Source organism: Prionailurus viverrinus, chromosome B1 (genome assembly GCF_022837055.1).
Source record: "Prionailurus viverrinus isolate Anna chromosome B1, UM_Priviv_1.0, whole genome shotgun sequence".
Taxonomy (NCBI): Eukaryota; Metazoa; Chordata; class Mammalia; order Carnivora; family Felidae; genus Prionailurus; species Prionailurus viverrinus.
Window position 1 is genome coordinate 102,513,783 of NC_062564.1, and position 21,232 is coordinate 102,535,014.

At 37.0% G+C, this 21,232-nt stretch overlaps 1 protein-coding gene across 10 annotated transcripts in view; it reads right to left on the minus strand.

Moving 5' to 3' along the window:
* BLTP1 (bridge-like lipid transfer protein family member 1) overlaps positions 1-17,423 on the minus strand; it is a 212,266-nt gene extending 194,843 nt beyond the window's left edge. For 7 of the 10 annotated variants that reach the window (XM_047855120.1, XM_047855121.1, XM_047855125.1 and 4 more), the window contains exons 1-3: positions 17,172-17,423; positions 15,633-15,717; positions 2,834-2,955 (exon numbers count right to left, since the gene is read on the minus strand). In XM_047855120.1, coding sequence (XP_047711076.1) covers positions 2,834-2,930 — 97 coding nt within the window. In that variant the 5' untranslated portion in view covers positions 2,931-2,955; positions 15,633-15,717; positions 17,172-17,423. Of the gene's footprint in view, positions 1-2,833; positions 2,956-14,062; positions 14,154-15,263; positions 15,323-15,632; positions 15,718-17,171 lie in introns of those variants that run through there. The other 3 variants (XM_047855117.1, XM_047855118.1, XM_047855119.1) reach the window with 3 other exon arrangements.
* Positions 17,424-21,232: the final 3,809 nt, after the last annotated feature.

The window sequence follows — 21,232 nt, forward strand, 5'->3', positions numbered from 1 at the left end:
TCATTACATTCAGAAATGATAGGACTTACTTCTATATAGTAATATGTCCTCTTAGAATTTAATACTTGGATTTTTAACACCAGATACTGATTCTACCTTATCCATCTTTTCTCATTTTTCCTTACGTATTAGCCAGAAAAGCACATATTCCAATCAGATTAACTAAAGAAATACTTCCTTTTTTTGTTTTCTTTCTCACTATTTTGTACTGTTTTAGTTATTAAACATATATAAAGATGTTCTGGAAAGAGAAAGCCCTTATTTCTAAATATTCTGAAAAATGTCCACCTTTATTAGGCTAAAAGCTCATTCCCAAGCTGTGTCCTTAAGGCTACAGTTATTTAAAAAGAATGAAAACCAATGATTTTTTTAAATCAGAGAAAAAGCAGTGTTTTTTTTTTTTAATCAATAGTTCCTGCTTTTTAATAAAAGGTAAAGAAGTGAGAGTTTTACTCTACATAAAGGCATATCTATATTAAACAGGCCACCTTATGCTATTTTGCTCTAATAGATAAGACAATAACCTACTTTTAAAGAATGCCAGTGAATATGCTACAGTAAATGGTATTTCAAATTTGACAATTTTTCATGAAAAGTTTATAGTCACTTACAGGATTCAGAATATTCCCACAAAGAACCTAATTCATTAATATACAAAAATTAAAATGTGAGAAAGCAGTTTTTGATAATAACTTTCCTTTTACTTATTCACTTTAGAAGTTTAACTATTTTCCAAATTAGGACAAAATAATATAAAGCAATTTAACATGTATCACCATTTAACAACAGCACATTAAGTTCCTAACTTTTTAAAAAAGTTATTTTAACATGGATAAAACCAAGCAGTCACAGAGAATCAAAATATATTTTCTCAGGGTAGCTTAGATTGATGGTAACAGCTCTGATGTAATAAGTGCTATGATTTGTCCGTAAATATTATTTCTAGAACAACTCTTTTGAAAAGTTACTTTGATGATATGTCATTGTATTTTTGTTTGTAAAAAATGTTTTGGGGGGGGGGGCGGGCAGGGGGGTGGTTGGCACCTGGGTGGCTCAGTTGGTTAAGCATCCGACTTCAGCCCAGGTCATTATCTCATGGTTCATGGGTTCAAACCACATATCAGGCTGTGTGCTGACAGCGTGGAGCCTGGAGCCTACTTTGGATTCTGTGTCTCTGTCTCTCTCTGTCCCTCCCCTGCTCACACTCTGTCTCTCTCTCTCTCAAAAATAAATAAACATTTAAAAAAAAGTGTTTTGGGTTTTTTTACTGAAGTATAGTTGACACATAATATTAGTTTCAGGTATACAAAATTGTGATTTGAATATGTCATTATGTTTTAAGTTTAAAAACATTTTGTGCTAATTTTTACTGTAAATCACTGTGTTGACAGCAGGTTACTGTGGGTCATTCGGAAAAGCAAGAGGTATCTGCTGAGAAAGTATGCTTCTAGTATTATACAACCTGAGACTTGTGGCCTTTTCACTCTATCATGTCTCTCAAACCCCTTCAATATCATGAGGCCACTTAGTAAAACAGCAAGAGTAAATAGTCACTCAATGTCTTTCTGGGTGATGCTGTTGTTTTTTCCTTAAGAAAAGGAGTTGTACACAACAGAAAAAAGTCAGAGAAATTCTAGGTAATAAGAGAAGACAGTGATAGGAAATAAGGAAGAATTCTACCATAATTAACCTAAAAGGTAATTTTCAATGCTGCTTTTATGAAGTTCTATTTCATATTAATATTTTGCATTTCATTTTACTTTTTGGCTTTAATGAATGATTTATAATAGGGCACTTCTGTCAATTAGAAAAAATCAGAACTCAAAGTTTAAATCATAATTCCTTCTATATACACTTCACCTCTACCCATTTCCTTAGACGTCCTGTGGTGTCATGAAAGAAACATAAGCATGCACTCAGAAAAAAAGGAGCTATGTAACCTGTGTAAGTTATTTAATCCTTATGGGCTTCAATTCTCCAACATGTTAAAAGGAAAAGAATAATACCTACCTTAAGTCTTCTCCGAGCATTGACACAACATATGCAAAATGCCAGTGGTATGTGACACACAGAAGATACACAATAAACATCATTACCCTCTTTTTCCCTTCTTACCCCATCTTACCCTTTCTATTTTCCCCTCTACCTTTCTAATTTTTATGCTAAAATTCAAATCCACAAAAACTTTCTGAGCAGTAACAGCCCACAATATTCTCTTCCTCTTATTCATATTCATTCATTCATTCATTTTCCCTCCCTCTCTTTGCCATTGATTTATACACTGTTTTGTATTATTTCTATGTACCTTGAAAACTGCTGGAGTATTAGCCCCCAATTTTTTTTTTTTTTTTTTTTTTTTACTGGCAGAGCCCACTGTTAAGTATAAAGAGTAATGAAAGAGATGAGATTAACTAGGCATATACACTCTTATTTTGCTATAAAAACATATTTACCATAGGGATTCATCATGATAAAACAAAAAAAAGTGTGTGTGTGTGTGTGTGTGTGTGTGTGTGTGTGTGTGTGCGCGCGCGCGCGCTGAGATGGGGTTTGGTGAAGGAGTCGACTTGCGACAGGAAAGATAAACTAATTGCAATGTCTTTCTTCTCCTCCCACCTCCCCTAACTCACACAAAAGGAGGCAACCTAAGAAAAGAGCCCTATAGAGCACTTGCCAGAGCAAATATTCATAGAAATACAGATTGAAACCTTTTTTCCAAAAAATAAACGAATGGTAGTGTAAGCATTTCAACTTCAGCTAACTACTGCTTAAAATGTGATAGTTGTTAATCTGTACATAAAAAACAAAGTACAAGAAAATATATTCTACTTACCAACAAGGAGCCAAACAACATTGGAATTGTGTTCTGTAAGAAAATCTTCTAATTGAGTGATACTAGGAACAATACTCTCATTCTTCCTTTGATCCATTACTGAAGTTTTTCCAGAGCAGCATCTAAAGGCCAGAGAGTTCAAATATTAAATTTAGAATCAGAGATTTATTAAACTGCAAAGGAAATCATGTAAGAGAAGAAAAAAGGTAAATTTAATAAAAGTAAAAGTTCATAAGGTAGAAGATAAAAGAGAAGCTTAGGGGCCAGATAGGAAAATGGAAATAGTTTCATTACAAAAATCTTTTAGAATTTTACTTTGCTGGTGCTTTTTAGTGTTATGCCTTCTGGTGTATTTTTAATCTAAATGAAAGTTGATATACTGAATTCTTGATTAAAATAATTAAAGGACGGGCACCTAGGTGGCTCAGTCAGTTGAGCATCCTCCCAAAGACACATAACTTGAACTTAATCTATCTTGCTTCTCTCTCTCCCAATATATTATGATCAGTAAGGATTGTTTTATTTATCTTTGTATCCATAATACCAGTGACAGTGCCTTGAACACAGCCACTGTTTTCAAGTATTACATCATTTTAAATGGTATTTTTACCTATTATGTAAGAAAATATCTGACTTACATGTTTTAAGACAAGCTCTCTCAATATTTTCTTTTTAATTTTTTTTTAACGTTTATTTATTTTTGAGACAGAGAGAGACAGAGCATGAACAGGGGAGGGGCAGAGAGAGAGGGAGACACAGAATCGGAAGCAGGCTCCGGGCTCTGAGCCATCAGCCCAGAGCCCGACGCGGGGCTCGAACCCGCGGACCGCGAGATGGTGACTTGAGCTGAAGTCGGACGCTTAACCGACTGAGCCACCCAGGTGCCCCAATATTTTCTTTAAAAAAATTTTTTTGATGCTTATTTATTTTTGAGAGAGAGACAGAGACACAGCGCAAGCAGAAGAGGAAACACAGAATCCAAAGTAGGTTCCAGGCTCTGAGCTGTCAGCACAGAGCCTGATGCAGGGATCAAACCCACGGGCTGTGATACCATGACCTAGAGCCGAAATCGGATGCTTAACTGACTGAGCCACTCAGACACCCCTCAATATTTTCATGACTCATCTATATTCTCTTCATTCTTCCTGAAATCCATGATATTCAAAACTGCTGTCTACATTAAAATAGAAATTGTGGCAATTATTATTTTTAGTGACAAAGAAAAACATGAAAATGTGAAATAGCTCAAGCAAACAGAGCATAAACTAGAGATTTATCAAAGTTCCTAATTTAACACCACCACTGCTACCACCATTTTAGGAAATACCTTTCCAAAATGATTACTTTTCAAAGTGAATTACCTGTAAAATCTTTTTAAATACTACATTCAAACTATTTTATTTCTCTCTCACTGGCATAAAAAAATCAAATTATCAAACACCTAATACTTACATTAACACTTTTAGAGACAGAATTCAAAATCTTAATTTGGTCCTTCAGAAATGGAGGTCATCCCACAAATTAGTAGGAAAAAATAGAAATAATATGATAGGCAAATGAACAAAATATATAAGTAGGCAATTTACAGAGAAAGATAGTATCACTAAACATTGGGACAATCACCCAATAGTGATATAAGTAAAAATTAGAAAGACTGTAAATAACTACTTCAGCAAAAGTATGGGAAAATGGGCACTCATACACAGTTGGGGAGTAAACTACATTTGGAAAGAACAATTTATTCAAATACTGTAAGAATGTGTATACTTTAACTTGGACAGCATTACACAGTGTACTGAAAAATTTGAAAAAATATATCAATTAATAGGAAAATAATTAAATAGTTAAATATAGTATACTTTACTGGGAAATAATATGCAGCCTTTCTAAAAAAATGAGATAGCTCTATATGGGCTGATACACAGAAAAGTCCAGGATATATGTAATGTTAGCAGGGAAAGAGCAAGTTGAGAAACAAAATGTACAGCATTCCACTTAATGTTTAAAAGAAAAAAGACCAGGGGTGCCTGGGTGGCTCAGTCGGTTGAGCGCCGACTTTGGCTCAGGTCATGATCTCACAGTTCATGGGTTCAAGCCCCGCGTCGGGCTCTGTGCTGAAAGCTCACAGCCTGGAGCCTGCTTCAGATTCTGTGTCTCCCTCTCTTTCTGCCCCTTCCCCACTCATGCTCTCTCTCTCAAAAAAAACTGAATAAACATAAAAAAAAAGACTATCCATTATGTATATTACATATAGACACCGTATATATACACACATATGTATATATGTGCACATATATGGAGTGTGTGTATATATACGCACTTTTTTAAATCAGCAAAAACAGTGAAGCCATATTATCGTTACCTCTAGAGAGAGCATTGGGAAAGACTTAGGAGGAAGGAAAAGAAACAGTGAAACAGGACTTCCACTTTTACTCTTGACACTTAGGTATTGTCTAATGTTTTACAACTGGCATATAATACTTCCATAATTTAAAAAGAAAAAGAGAGATTTGGTAACTAGAAGATAGGAAATGACAGGTGAGAGACTTTTCTTGCCCAAGCATACATCTATTGACCTCTTCTTATAACCAACCAAGAAATAGGTGTCTCCCAAACCAAAAATAACAACTCAGTCATCTGTCATTCTAGCATCAAGTCTTTCTTCAGTGCTTAAATACTTAGCTTTTTAAAAAATTAAAGTGCAAATACTGAGCAAACTCAAACTTCATCACAACATCAGAAAGATCACCTTAGCAAGAATTATTTGAATTGACAGCCTTGAATATAAGAATGGAAGGAATATATACTGTTCTAGAAAGGGGAGACAAGTAAGTTTCATCAAGAAAGGACATAAAGAACATTAAGAGAGATTGGGGAAGGGAGAAGGAGGCAGTCATCAAAGAAAAAACAGTAGAATCCAAAGATCCTGCTTCAGACTATATTGTTCCAGAAACAGGACATTATGTGGATTGAGAGCATGGATTCTATACTAGACTAAGTTAGAACTACCAGATCTAATGTTATAGCTGTGTGACCATGGGCAAGTTACCTAACCATTCTGTGCTCTATTCCCTCATCTGTAAAACAAGAACACTAATAGTACCTACCTGACAGAGGTGAATAGTGAAAACTGATAAATTCATGTATGTAAACCATTTAGAATAGCACCCAGCACATAGTAAATAATACACCATATAAATGTTTGCTGATTGCAACCAATGCTTTTGGTGTCTTGCCCACATACTGTTAGCATTCATCTCTACAAAAGATGACTGCTCATTTGGAACAACCGAATACTTTACTGAGGGCTGCTTTTGGACTGCAGAAACATGCTCAGCTTATACTCAGGGCAAGCCAGAAATGCCAAAGAGGTAACATCAATGATGGCTAGGAAAGTGGTGGATACACAACTGCAGCTTCTTTGTTCTTGATTTGGAATAACTCTGAGGCATAGTATTTTTTTAAGTTTACTTATTTATTTTTGAGAGAGAGCAGAGGAGGGGCAGAAAGGGGGTGGGGGGGAGGGAGAGAGACTTCCAAGCAGGCCCCACGCTGTCAGCACAGAGCCCAATGCGGGGCTCAAACTCCCCAACCATGAGATCATGACCAGAGCTGAAACTAAGAGCCAGACGCTTAACCGACTGAGCCACCCAGGCGCCCCTGAGGCATATTCCATTTGGTTTCCCAAGAGTTCACCAATGGTAGTGAGCTCCAGATGCCCACAGTGGTAACTGCTAGGATAATGCCCTTTACTGACTCCAATTCCTTTCCTTTCTTACTTCCCCATTCTCCTACCAGTCTTTCCTATGATCACTTCTGTACTTGAGTCCTTCCTTATCCAGGTATTGGTTCTAGGAAGACCTAAACTAAGGAACTATTTTTTTGTTTGTTTGTTTGTTACCAGTCCTATTAAATCTGAGGATAGCTTTCTTTTACATGAAAAATGATTCTGTACTTTAAAGAGATCATAAAAAAATAAAATTAAAAAATAAAATAAAGAGATCATAAAACCATACCATTTAAAGGACACAGTGTTAAATATTTAATATCTTTTAAAAGTTTGCTTTAATTCAGGGTGTGTGTGTGTGTGTGTGTGTGTGTGTGTGTGTGTGTGTATATGTATATATATATATATATACATATATATATGACAGAAAGAGAAACATTTCCTTCATCTGAACAGGAAGAAAGGAAAGGAAAGACCAAGATATGGGGAGATCTGGTGATAGAAAGATGAAAGAATCTGATGGCTTCCATAGATTTTTGAAAAATCAAATTCAGGGCGCCTGAGTGACTCAGTTGGTTAAGCATTTGACTTCGGCTCAGGTCATGATTTCATGGTTCATGAGTTTGAGTCCCTCATCAGGTGAGCGCGAGCCCCTCTTCAGGTGAGCTCCATCCACTTCTTTTTCTTTCTCTCTCTCTCTCTCTCTCCCCCTCCTCATGGGATTCTCTCTCTCTCTCAATAAAAAAAAAAAAAAAGTCAAATTCATATTTATCTAAAATCTCTTCTATTTCATTTTTTTTTTTTTACTTATTACTCCAAGTTTTTTGGCACTAGTCCCATAACTTCTACAGTACCTGTTCCTTTTCTATTTTTCTTAGTTTTTAGCTTTTAATTTGTGTTTATGACAACTGTAAGAAGAATGACCCTAAGTGGTTGGTGAAAGAAAATAATGAATAAGAGGGCCTTCATCACCACAGCTTACCCCAAGTCCCCCAATTCCACCCTACCTCAGCAATAATTATTTATCATCTCAGAAAAGGGGTGAATGGGAGGAACTGGAGGATCTGTGCACCTGCCCACAGCTTGTCAAGAAAACTTCACTGCACTGGTTAGTTTACCTTCTTCCAAAAGAAGAGATATCATCCCATAATTTGACACAGGATTTCAGGTATAAGGTTTTCCTATACCAGGTTTAAACTGGAACAAGTCTATATATAACATTACCTATGATGTGAAAAGATCTGGTTATGAAGAGACAGAGCTTTCTTGGGTACTGTCATGGGAAAGTAAATACTGATTTAGATTTTTTGGAACAACATAGTTAAGACAGTTGCTTGATAATGTTGAGCTATTTTTTTGTTTATTCATTCAATAAATATTTATTGAGCTTATAAACTCTGTAATACAGCTAAGGAATTCTGAGTATTAAGTATAAGATTTGGAATATTTACAATAACCTTTTTAGTATGATGTCTGGCAATATAGAAAATACTAAAAAAAAAGGCTGTTTGAATGAATACCTGTATCTTAGCAGTTATCGTACCATATTACAATTATTACTTTAGAAGTTTGTCTCCCCTGGTAGACAAATGTTCTTAAGGATGGGTTTGCCCTACCCATTTAAGCGTAATATCTAACCAAGTTCTGTATACAGAAGTCTCTCAATAAATACTTGTTTCAGAAATGAATGAAATAAATACATCATCATGAAAGTACATAATTATGAGCTATCACCAAAAGTATTAAAAAAAAAAAATAAGTGAGTATTCCAATGTACCCAGAGCCAAAGAGATTCCTAAGTGATCTTTTTCACTCTCAAGAAAATCTGGTTTTCATTTGCTTGAGTTTAAGAAGAGGATATTCAACTTTTTAACAACACAATTATGTGAAAAAAGTTTAATCAAATCACACAACAATGAAATCACAATTCTTTGTATAAAAAGACAAATCACAATTCTTTGTATCTTCAGACCATCATATTAAAATTCTCTGCATTTAATTATAGTTCCTTTTCTAAAATGTTTTTATTGTATTGTATTGTATTGTATCTTAATTTGAGAGAAAGAGAGAGAGAGAGCGCGCAAACACACAAATGCACGAGCAGGGGAGGGGCAGAGAGAGAAAAGGGAGAGAATCCAAGCAGGCTCTGAGCTGTTAGTGTAGAGCAGGGCTCGGTCTCACGACCGCGAGATCATAATCTGAGCCAATATCAATAGTGAGACACCTAACCAACTGAGCCACCCAGGCGCCCTCAGTTCCTTTTCTATAAAAGAAACTGCATGAGTTTTAAAAGTTGGAAAATAAATGACCTTTACGGCTCTCCTCTGAACTTCATCAATATTCATATTCTCTTTACCATCAAGTAAAATTAAACACCTATTAGGACAAAGCATTTACCCTTGGCCAATTTTACTGATCTACAGTAACTGTTAAAGAATATATACACTTACTTGAGAATTTTTTAGTTACTGTTTAATTTCTGCTCATATGTAACAAATTATCTGGAGATACTTTTGTAAAAGTTCCCCATTTCAAAGCCATTTATGTCCACCTTAAAATTAAGAAGCCAGATAACTGACCCAAATATCTAATACCAATAAAAATGAACTGTCTGAACAGACTGCTCATCTCTACTATGACATAAAGACATCCCAAAACAAAAGTAAAACATAAATCAGATCATGACAACATTTTTATCCAAAATGAAGTTTCAAGGATGATTAGAACATTTGAGCTATTCATTTAAACACTGACCATTCACCAATCTAAAGGTAAACGGCCTAAAACACATGACTTTCCAATTCCATGATGCTTCATAAATAAAGTATATAAAATAGGCAAGTACTTACTACAACTAATATCTCACATAAAATAAATATGTAAATTTTACATTACAAGATAGTAATAGAATATATTAACAAGGTTGTTATTACCCATTAAACATAGAGTGATTGGAAAAGCCCAATCTGACTAAATTATTTTACCTATCAGGATACAAGGCTTTAAATTCCACCATCCATCACTTCAAGAGGAGTATTAACCAATATTATCTCTTAAAATTCAAAATAAAGCAAAAATCTATAATGTCCTATTATGTTCATTTAAACAAACAAGATAGACAATTATCCTCTTAAGTTAGACCAGGTATATAATCATCTCTACCAAGAAAGTCATTCCAGGTTCCTTTCAGTCCCAGGATTCCAAGTGCAACAAACACAATTCACTATTAAACTAACTCCAAAATCCAACAGAATTAAATGGGAAAATAACATTCTATCAGAAATAACAGAAATCATCTGGTATACTGGAACTAGGCTTTACAGTCAGATTTGAAATGGAAAGCTTGCTCTACCCCTTCAATACCTTCAATACCTTCCTTAGCTGTGAGATAGCTTGAGCAAGTTATTGAATCTCTTTGAGCCTGTTCCAAATGGCCATCTCTTCTCTGAAGAGATGCTCAAGGCATTAAAAACATGAAGCAAACAAGCTAACATACAGTGCTTGACAAGAAACACATTACAGCAGTGGTGCTAAGCTACTATCATTAATGTTCTTTAAGAAAAAAATCAGCTTAACAAAAAAGGTGAAAGCTAAAAAAAATAAAATGCATAGCAGTAGACAATGACTAAAATGTATTTCATTCCTTACAATATATGAGAAAAATACATATATTTAACTAAATAACAGAATTTTATAACCAAAAAAATTACTTGGCACAAATAACAATCAAGAAATTAAGTTAATATGAATAACGTAGTTCTACAAATAACAGTATGATATGATTCTTAGAAGCAGATCAAGTACCAAAATACACTAGTTACCAGGGAACTATTGCTAAAGAAATATTCAGATATGGTGAGTGACAATTCAAACACTAAAAATCTGCAAACTAAACATACTTTTTAATAATGTAATCTATGCTACAAAAACTGTTCTTTATGTTATATATGAAAGAATTTTTAACATCTCAGAAATCATATCATTCAACAAAAATGTTGCACTTTAACACACCTCACTGCTATAGACAGAAATTTATGCTGGTTTACCTAAATACTTATTAAAAGCAAAACAAATCTCTTAAAAATCTGTAGAAAACATATCTAGTAATAGGGTAAAAAGAACAGACCTCAAATTCTCCAAACCTAGAAGAAACCATGATTCTTTTTTTAAAAAAAATTTTTTTTTCAACATTTATTTATTTTTGGAACAGAGAGAGGCAGAGCATGAACGGGGGAGGGGCAGAGAGAGAGAGGGAGACACAGAATCGGGAACAGGCTCCAGGCTCTGAGCCATCAGCCCAGAGCCCGACGCGGGGCTCGAACTCACGGACCGCGAGATCGTGACCTGGCTGAAGTCGGACGCTTAACCGACTGCGCCACCCAGGCGCCCCGAAGAAACCATGATTCTTAAATACAATCCACTTTTAATAATCCACCAGAACTAATTTCTACCTTCAACATATTCCTTGATATGGTCAGCAATGCAAAGAGCTCAATAGTAACTGCCAAGGGAAAGATGTAATCCTCCTACTTTTACTTCCCATTCACTGGTTGTGGGGTTTTGTCTTCATTTTGTACTGACTAGTGAACACATTCTGCAAGTTTCCTTTCTTCTTTTTTTTAAGTGTTTATTTATTTTTTGGGAGAAAGAGAAAGCACAAGCAGGAGGGGCAGAGAGAAAGACAGAAGGAAGACAGAGGGAAACACAGAATCCAAAGCAGGCTCCAAGCTCTGAGCTGACAGCAGCAAGTCCAATGCAGGGCTTGAACTCATGAACTCTGAGATCATGACCTGAGCAGAAGTCGAACGCTCCAACTGAGCCACCCTGGTGCCCCTCCTTCAATTCTTTTAATCAAGAATTCAATATATCAGTTTTCATTTAGATTAAAAATACACCAGAAGGCATAACACTAAAAAGCACCAGCAAAGTAAAATTCTAAAAGATTTTTGTAATAAATCTATTTCCATTTTCCTATCTGGCTCTTAAGGTTCTATCTTCTACCTTATGTCACTTCAGTCAGAAACCCTCCCAAATACATGTTCAAACTATTCACCCAACCAAAAAGGGTCTTTGGATGTGGGGAGAGGGAGAAACTTGTCACATGTGTTTACCAACACTCTCCTCACATCAAGTTCAAAGAAAACGTTTTCTTATTAGCATGTTGCTACCCTAAGAGCCCACAAGATTCATTTAACAGCCAATTCCTGTGAGCTGACGATATTGCTACAACTGAAACTGAACTTTCATGTAAGTAAAACAACAACAAAGAAGTCTGCTTTGGGGAAGTTTTATGTGGATATGACCCATACAGTACTACTGGTGATATCAGATACAGCATTTTAAATGGATATGAATAGAAATATACTTTACATATACATAAAAAGCGACCATGTACAAAGAGATCAATAATCTAAAGTTCAGACTTTAAACATTTTGGTCAATGTTCTCTTACCCTTTGAAACGTTCATTCCATGATATTAATTCACCATTAAAATGATAAAAATATAGCTATCATAACAATGGCTACAACACTTATTCAAGGTTTGCTGTGTGCTAGACACAGTGCTAAACACTTTACGTGCATTTACTCATCTAATTCTCACAAATAACTACTCATTAACAATTCCCCATTTTAAAGATGAGAAAACTATGGCACTGAGAAGCTAAGCACAAACACAGCTAAGGCCCCAGTAATTATCTCTTAGTTCTAAGTTTCGTTATATGAAAAATGAGATCCTTCCTCCCACCTCTACATTTAGAAGCTAATATGAATGCTACCAAAATTCAAATTTTGGCATAAAAAATTCATATTTTGCCCACTATGGCATTTTTTTTTAACCTAAAATGATTCTCTATTAAGTCAAGGGTCAACAAGCACTTTTTTTAAATAACCCTGAGTGGTAACACAAGTTGTGCAGCCTGATTAGCAGCAAAAAAGGCCAAATTATAAAGCGAACCAAATCTAACTTAACCACCTCCCACTCCTCTAGAACCTCTCTCTCACCTGATCATAAAGGCTATTATTCACTGACTTTTAAAGAGTTTTTTGCCCCTAAAGAACTTGACAATTGATAAAATGTATGGTAGTTTTAAAATGTCCAAAAACTCTTTAACATTCCTCCCTTCAAGAGGTAGAACTTAATTCCCCTCTCAGGTGTGGGCTGGACTTAGTGATACAGCTGTAAAAGAGTATGTCAGGAGCAATGGTGTGTAACTAAGTCAAAACTGGCATCACAGCTTCCTCCTTGTTCTCTCGTGGATCATCTGTTCCAGGGGAAGCCAGATGCCTTGTTAGGACATTTAAAAAGCCCCAGACAGATCGGCATGGTGAGGCTTTGAGGCCTCTAGCCAACAGACATGTATGTGTGCCATCATGGAAGCAAATCCTTCTGCCACAGTTGAGATGACTGAAGTTCCTGCCAAGATTTTGGCTGCAACCTCATGACAGACCCTAAACCAGAAGGACTGAGTTTAGGCGCTTCCAAATCCAGACTCACAGAAACTAAGATACTAAATATTTTAAACCACTAAATTCAGGTATAATTTGTTACTCAGCAATAGATAACTAATACAAAGTATGTGAAAAGTAATTTTGCAAGATAACTACAAGTTATCTCTATTCTGACAGTTCATACCAGTCATGTTAAGCTAAACTAATGCACTCTACTCTCCTCCAACTTACCAAAAGATGAGGAATCAGCAATAACACACCAAGAAGATTACCAATCCCATGAATGGACCATTTCCTCTCTCTACTTTAAGTGAGAGTCTCCTGCATGGACTCTGTGGAGCAACCCCTACCCTGCCTCTACATATTCATCTGTATCCGTAATCATCACCATCTCCTTAACTCCTGTCTCAGAAGTCTATCTAAAGCACCCTTGACCTGCATCCTCATTTTCCATCCTTTCCAGCTTAGTCAGTGACCTTGCTTCACTAATTATTGTCCCTCTCTCCTCTATCTTCAAATTTTATTTTTGATGTTTTTTTATCCTCAGCAAATAAAGATTATAAATCATATCACTCATACCTTTAAAAAACAAAAACTCTCAAACTCATATATCTAGCGATCCCCTCTCTATTCAATTTAGAATCAAACTTTCTGAAATAGGTAAATGACAGTACCTATTTCAATTTCCTTATCTCTTACCAGTGTGAACTGGCCCCATCCATATAATTGCTCTTGCTCAGGTCAACAACTTTTTTTAAATTTTTTTTAACATTTATTTATTCTTGAAAGAGATTGAGAGAGAAAGAGAGAGAGAAAAACAGAGAGAAAATATGAGCGGGGGAGGGGCAGAGGGAGAGAGGGACACATAATCTAAAGCAGGCTCCAGGCTCCGAGCTGTCAGCAGAGCCCGATGCAGAGATCATGACCTGAGCCAAAGTCAGATGCTTAACCAACTGAGCCACCCAGGTGCCCCAACAACTTCTTGACATGTCTGATAGATACTTTCTTTGTCCTCATTTTATCTGATATCTCAAAGGTGTTTAATACTCACTCCTTTTCTCCAAACTCAGTTCTTCCACTGACTTCTGTGATTCTCCTGCTTCCTTATCCATTCATTCATCTCCTTTGAGGTGTGTCTTCCTTCCAGGATAGGGATTTATTAGTCTTCCCTATCCGCATTTCTTTTCTTTTACTCTACATTTTTTCCTTGAGCGATCTCATCTAGTCACATTGCTTTTAACCATCATCTATAAGCTGAGACTCCAAATTTTATATCCCCAGCGGGGTCTTCTTAACTAAGATCTATATCCAGCTTCCTAATGACATTTCTTGGAAGTCACAGATGCCTCATAACAACAGCCCACAACCATGTTCCCCAATCTATTGTTCTTCCTATACTGCCTCAGTAAATGGTCCCAGAATCCACTCAGTTTCTCAAGCCAGATATCAGATATCAGTTCCTTTATCCTTCAAATGTTTATTATACATTTATTATGTGCTTGCATATGACAGTAGCTAAAAATTACCCGGACTCGACTTTCTCTCAAGCCCAAAATCCTACTCAATACATCTCCTTTGCATCTGTCTAATCCATCTCCATCTTTAATTCCCACTTGCATCTCTGTACTTCTGGTTCTCATTTGCCACCTGAATTATTACAATGCCTCTTATGATCACCACTCTGCCAAACTCATCACCCTCCAACTCATCACCAGACTGTTGCCTGACCATGTCACTTCTATTCATTATATATAAATTGCCTGAAATTTTCTCATATTAAAGAGTTAATTTTCTTAACTTCTCAAGAAATTTTTGAAATTCTATCATTATCTTTAACATGAAAAAAAATATGATGAAATGAAGTCTAGAAGAATCCTAGTATCCCACTGTACCTTAGAGTAGCACTAGTAGAGTACCTTCCTTTATTAACTAAAATTATGAAAGATTTATTATAAATACAAACATTTACCATATGGGCAGTGCTGTTTTCTAGTCTTTTATATAAACCAAAAACATCTTTGCACATAGAAATAAAAAAATGTATGATATTTCACAAAAATATTACCTTCTAGGCAAAATTCACTACTCTAGTATTCTCAAGGGCCATGATGAACACTAATACTAAAAGCCTGAAATATGGTACTCAATAAATATTGATGAAATGAATTAAATATTTCTTCATCGTGTTTAACTGTGTCTTCTACTAATCTCCATAGAACTCATAATATAAAATATACTTTACTTCAACATACCTAGTATCCTGTGAAGAACAAACCAAAGTCAACTAATTTTCTTCATTTATTTTTAAAGCCTTTTATAACATGGGCATGAGCAAGAAAAAGAAAGAAAAAAATGTTAACACTTGATAGAGAATTAAGCCAAAGCTTCCCTTGGCTTTCTCCTCCCAATACACAAGCTAAGCACACAACTTAATTGTCAATCAGATATCAACAATTCAAAAGTGAGGTAAGATGAATGGCAGGTCATGTTATATACTGCCCCAACCTTCACTCTATGACCACTCAAGCAGCTTAAAACACAACTGAAGCAGAAAGTCAGATTTCGTCTATCTCAGCTTTAATTGGAAATTATTTTTTTAAAAACTTGGCCAAAATATTTACTCAATTTTTTTCCAGAGTCTGCAGTGTTGTTTTTCTGTCTCCTTGTCTTCAGAAGGCCCACCTGCAGCGTTTCATCTTAACAAACCTGAAAAGAACATTTTAACCAATTATAGAAGATAGTTTGGCTTTATCAACATTTGCACCATTTCAGAATAAATTATTTGATTGCATGAGTGTGAATGCACACACATAGAAAGTGTTTAATGTTACTCCAATATCACATTTCCTTCTTTAAAGTTTCCAGACAAGAAATACTTCTAAACTAGAATAAGACCACGGTTTCCAAATTACAGTGTTCTAAAGCTTTTAGAACAAGGTTCCAGAATTCAAATCCTATGTTTAAAACATAAGTGTGGCCTTAAAAAAGTTGTCCTCTCAAACTGTTTGTTCTCTGCTGGCAGGAATGGTGCCTCAGTTTCCTTCCTATTCCAAGCACCTGGCACACTTTTTATCAAATGAAAATCACTTTGCAAACTGCTCAGATACTTGGGAGATGGTAAAGCATACTGACTATGGGACCTTAAACTGGAGTCAGATTACCTGGTTTAAATCACATCTCTACTTTGTACAAGCTGATTTTTAGGGCTGCACGGTTTAGTTCATCTATAAAATGAGAGTAATAACAGACCTAACGTGATAGGATCGTTATGATGATTAAATGAGATAACATGCACATAAAATATGTCTTACTCAACAATTATGTAAAATGAATATTCTGGTTAATTCATCTATTTTCATATTAAATGTTTATGGTTAATTTAGAATAAATCAGCTTCAATGCCATACACAGGGTGAAAGCAGTAACATGAAACCAGTTGAAACGTACACGCTTGGGCAGTTACAAAAACATGATTTTCTTACAGAGGAAATTTACAAGAATTCTTTCCATTTAACAAGCGTCCCTAACTGTCTACTGTCAAAACTAAGGTCAATGGGGGTGGGAGTTAGGTGTGGAGGAGGGGAGAAAAGAATATACTCTGCAGAAGGAAAATCAACTTCCCTTCACCTTCCTTTGACCGTAAGATATTGTTTCCGCTGAAATGCACTCTTCAATAGTGTAGACTCAGCAAGCACCAACTCACAATACAACACACGTCCCGCCTGGATTGGGAAGGGGGAAGGTTCTAAGGCTCCACCGCCATCGGTCAGTAGACCCTACGTTAAGCAGTTCGGGGTCTGCCGCAGCCAAGGGCTCCCAGCAAGGCTAAAGCCGGAGCCTGCAGGTGCGCTTGTCCTTCCCGCCCGCGGAGTCCACACACCAAGTGGGCGCCGCCCACCCGTCTTATCACCATCCACAGAGGTCGCTCCGGCGTCGGCGCCCCCAACCATCGACTGTAATGGCTCTTCCAGGCCTTCCCATTGACCTTCTACACCCGGTCTACAGGTCCCGGTGCTGCAGGTAAGAATAGCAAACTAGGAAACGAGTCGACGCCGCAAGAGCGGCGAAGAAGCCAAACCTCCAGACTCTGACCTGGCTGAGTTCCAGAGATAATGGAAAACTGCTCACCCAACCCTGCCCAGTCCGACCCGTCCCCTCACCTGGGCGAGCGCCGGGGCGGCCTGGAACCGCACCGGCCTCTTCGAGGGACGCTAAAGGCCTCGGGCAGCGGCAGCAGCGCCGAGCCGGCCCGGGCCGGCGAAGCTCTGCCCGCGCCCACACCCTCTAGCCCCGCCACCCCGGCCAGCTGCTTTAGGTCCGGCCGGGGGCCCCTAGCCACTGACACAGAGAGGGGCGGAGAAGGATGGGAGGGGTCCCAGCTAGAGCCAGGCGTCGCTGCGGCTGCGGCTGCGGCTGCGTCAACTGGTAGCGTCAGACGTCACGGCGCCGGCACGCCACCCAGGACCCATCCAGGAATCTGCAGCGCCCCACCCCTTTTCTCTCCTCCTCTTCCCCTGTCCCCGCACTGTGGGTGGAGCCTGGGCCGCTTGGCGGAGGTCCGGGGCGGGTTTGGAAAAATCTCTTGCTACTTAGCCACGGGAGAGGTCAATGAATGGCCTTCCTGAGGCCAGGAGACCGAGAAGCGCGGATAAGACCAGGACGTTAACAAAAAGGACAATCAAACCGGTGCTATGAAGTGAAATGAATCCTCTCGGAATAGAGAATAATATTTTTATGACCTTATCAATATAAGGTGCTTGTATGAAATGAAACTACATTGACTCAATTGAGTCTGTTATTATATTAATGAAAAGTGGTTTGATGCTCACCATTTTTAAACAGACTCATTATTTAGCGGGTGAACCAAGGCAAATGACTTTCTGGAGTTGGAGAATTATCTCAGATATATTGCACACTTCTTATGTACGAATTGTGATAAGAAGAGGAAAGTGGAAAGCCGTCTTAGCTCTATGGAAGCCTTCTGAGTGCTTGGGACAGATGTGGAATATGCACATAAGACAACTAGAAGCGCGCACAGTGATACGCTAGCAATAGCAAACAATGTTAAGCATGGGCCAGGCGCTGTTCTAAGATTTTATATTTATTGATTCATTTAACCCTCCCCAAACCCTGCAAGGTAAATACTCATTATCCCTTCTATCCTCATTTCACAAATTAAAAACTAAGGTACAGAAAGGTTAAATAACTTGCCAAACTGTACCATAAATATGAAGGTATGAAGAGATTAAATAGCTTGGAAAGCGAGGTTTTCAACCCAAGCAGTGTGGCTCCAAAGTTCATGCTATTAAGCACTACTGTATACTTTATACTGCCTCAAGTTCTAAATGTCTAAAACTCTAGTTTCGACTTCCTTCCTGAGCTGAAGTACCATATCTCCTAAGGTTTTCAAGTGGGAGTTTCACTCTTACCTGAAAAGAAACAGATGTGAAACCAAAAATAAAATAAAGCCAGAAAAGGTTAAACATGTGAGATACCATATTGCATATAAGATACTTTTATTGCATGTAAGGAAATAGAGGCCCTGGCAGAAATGATTTAAAAGGCTGGATAGAAGCCAAGAAGAGAAAAACATATACCTATCTTAGTTGCTTCCACCTGCTACCACGACACTCCTACCACCCTTATTTGAATTACCTCTTTAGAGTTTATTTCTCCTCTTCTACAAAGACATTAATTTCAACAGTCTTTCAAAGTCTGTAAGAATCCCAATCATTCTCAAGCTTTGTTCTCTAATAAGGCACCAGGAACCCCACATGAATTAAAATTTGTCACAGCCAAACTACTTACTTTGCCCAAGAGCGAAACTGTCCCAGTACAAATTCTCTGGACTAGAAATTACCTAGATGTGGTTCAGTTTCAAAAAGTGAACTAAATTGCCCTGAAGCTAAGAGGGAAGAGGGGAAAGAAATGGAGATTGAACCGAATAAATCTCTAATGGTGTAGTTTCAGGCACAATGGAAGGATTATTTAAGGATGAGAGGGATTACGTTCAAAACAATCCACAGGTGTAGCCAGCCACCAAATTATACAAATTTAGTTGCTTTCTATTTACGTTGATATTTTCATCATGAAATGTTTTACAGTAGAGTAAAATAAAATGTGCTTCAAAAACTAAATATATGTTAAGAAAATTTAAAAAAATTAACAATATGCTAAGTGCCAGGCACTTGGCTAATAATGCCTTATATGCACTATTTCATTTGATTTGCACAAACCCATAATGTAAATACCACTTGTGGATAAGGAAGTTTAGAAAACTTAAATAACTTGTCCAAGGTCACACAAACTAGAAAGTGGAACCAAAGCTTGAACTCAAGTGAGTCTAACTCAAACACCTATTATCTTTCACTACCCTATACTAGATCCAAGTTAAAAAAAAAACTTATGAATTGTAGAACATCAACATGCAATAATGTAAAACCACAACTACTTTACAGATAATTTTAAAACAGTGTTAAAGCAGCATGTTATCTGTATTTTAACACATAAAGGAATTTACTGCCACCAAATTCAATATGTTAAAGTTGCTTGAATGTTTAATTCAGGTTTTTATTTCTCTATCATTTAAGAATTTCTTAAAACCACAATGTCTTCATGTATAAACTTGAGCTGTCAGTGCTCATATGTTTTAACCCAGCTATTCCACTTCTAGAAATGAATCACACAGATATCTTCACACATGACCAAAATGTACAAGCTATCCATTGCTACATCATTCATAAAAATAAAAAATTAACCTAAAAATGTTCAATTCTAGAAGACTAGTTGAAAAATTATGGAACATCCATAGAGTTGCAAAAAGAAATGTGGTAGCTATAAATGCACTGGTAGGAGATGATCTGCTGTGTATATTATAAAAAAGATGAAGAGCATGGGGTGCCTGGGTGCCTCAGTCGGTTAAGCGTCCAACTCTTGATTTCAGCTCAGGTCATGATCTCATGGTTCCTGCGTTACAGCCCCACGGGGGCTTTGAGCCTACAGCATAGAGCCTGCTTAGAATTCTCTCTCTCCCTTTCTCTCTGTCCCTCCCCCTTCCTCCCTCCCTCTCTCTCTGAAAATAAATAAACTTAAAAAAAGGTGAATAGCAAAAAATATATATGTACCTATGAAAAGTAATAAGTAAATAGCCCCAAAGCTGTAAATTATCTTATAAACACACTGCTCAAAGACTAAATTGGACAAGAGTTAAAATTTCTAGTCAATGGCACATAGTGGGAAGTAACATTTATATGCACGTATGTATATGTATTTTATATATATATGTTACTTTTAGTAACAGTTATATGCATGTATGTATATAACATATGCATATATGTGTGTATATATATGTTACTTTTAGGCATAGGTTATATATGGAAAAATGCTGAAGAAACTGGTATAGACTATAATTGGAAAAGGAAAGGATAATTAACTGGGTATCCTGGCCCAGGATGAGTTTGTAGAAAGATTTCTATTTTACTGTGTATTTTTTATAATATCTGAATTTTGTAATGTGTGCATGTGTTACCTACTCTAAAGTAAAATAAAATATTTTAGGGGTACCTGGGTGGCTCAATTGGGTAAGCATCTGACTCTTGACTTCGACTCAGGTCATGATCCCAGGGTCATGGGATTGAGCTCAGCACACTGAACATGCAATCCATTTAAAATTTTGTCTCGCCTTCTGCCCCCTCCCCTGCTTGCACACTCTCTCTAAAAATAAATAAATCAATAAAATCTCATTTTCTTTGGCTTTCCTATCAATTTTTACTTTCTTCCTCCAAACCCAAGATGAATTTACATTTGTTATATTTATTAGTTTGCTAAGACTGCCATAACAAAATTTCCCAGACTGGTGGTTTAACAAACAGAAATTTGCCTTCTAACAATTCTGAAGACTGGAAGTCTGAGATCAAGGTATCAGCAGGGTTAGTGTCTTCTGAGACTTCTCCCCCTGGCTTGCAGAGAGCTGCCTTCTTGCTGTGTCCTCACATGTTCCTTTCTCTGTGCGAGCATGTGCCTGATGGCTCTCAGAGTGTCAAGGACACCAGTCACATTGTATCAGGGCCCACCCTAAGCTCATTTTAACTTAATTACCTCTATAAAGTCTGTATCTCCAAATATAGTCACATTCTGAGGTACTGGGAGGGTTTGGGGTGGGGTAAGGCTTCAACATATGAATTTTGAGGGGACACACTTCAGCCCGTAACATTTGAAAAAC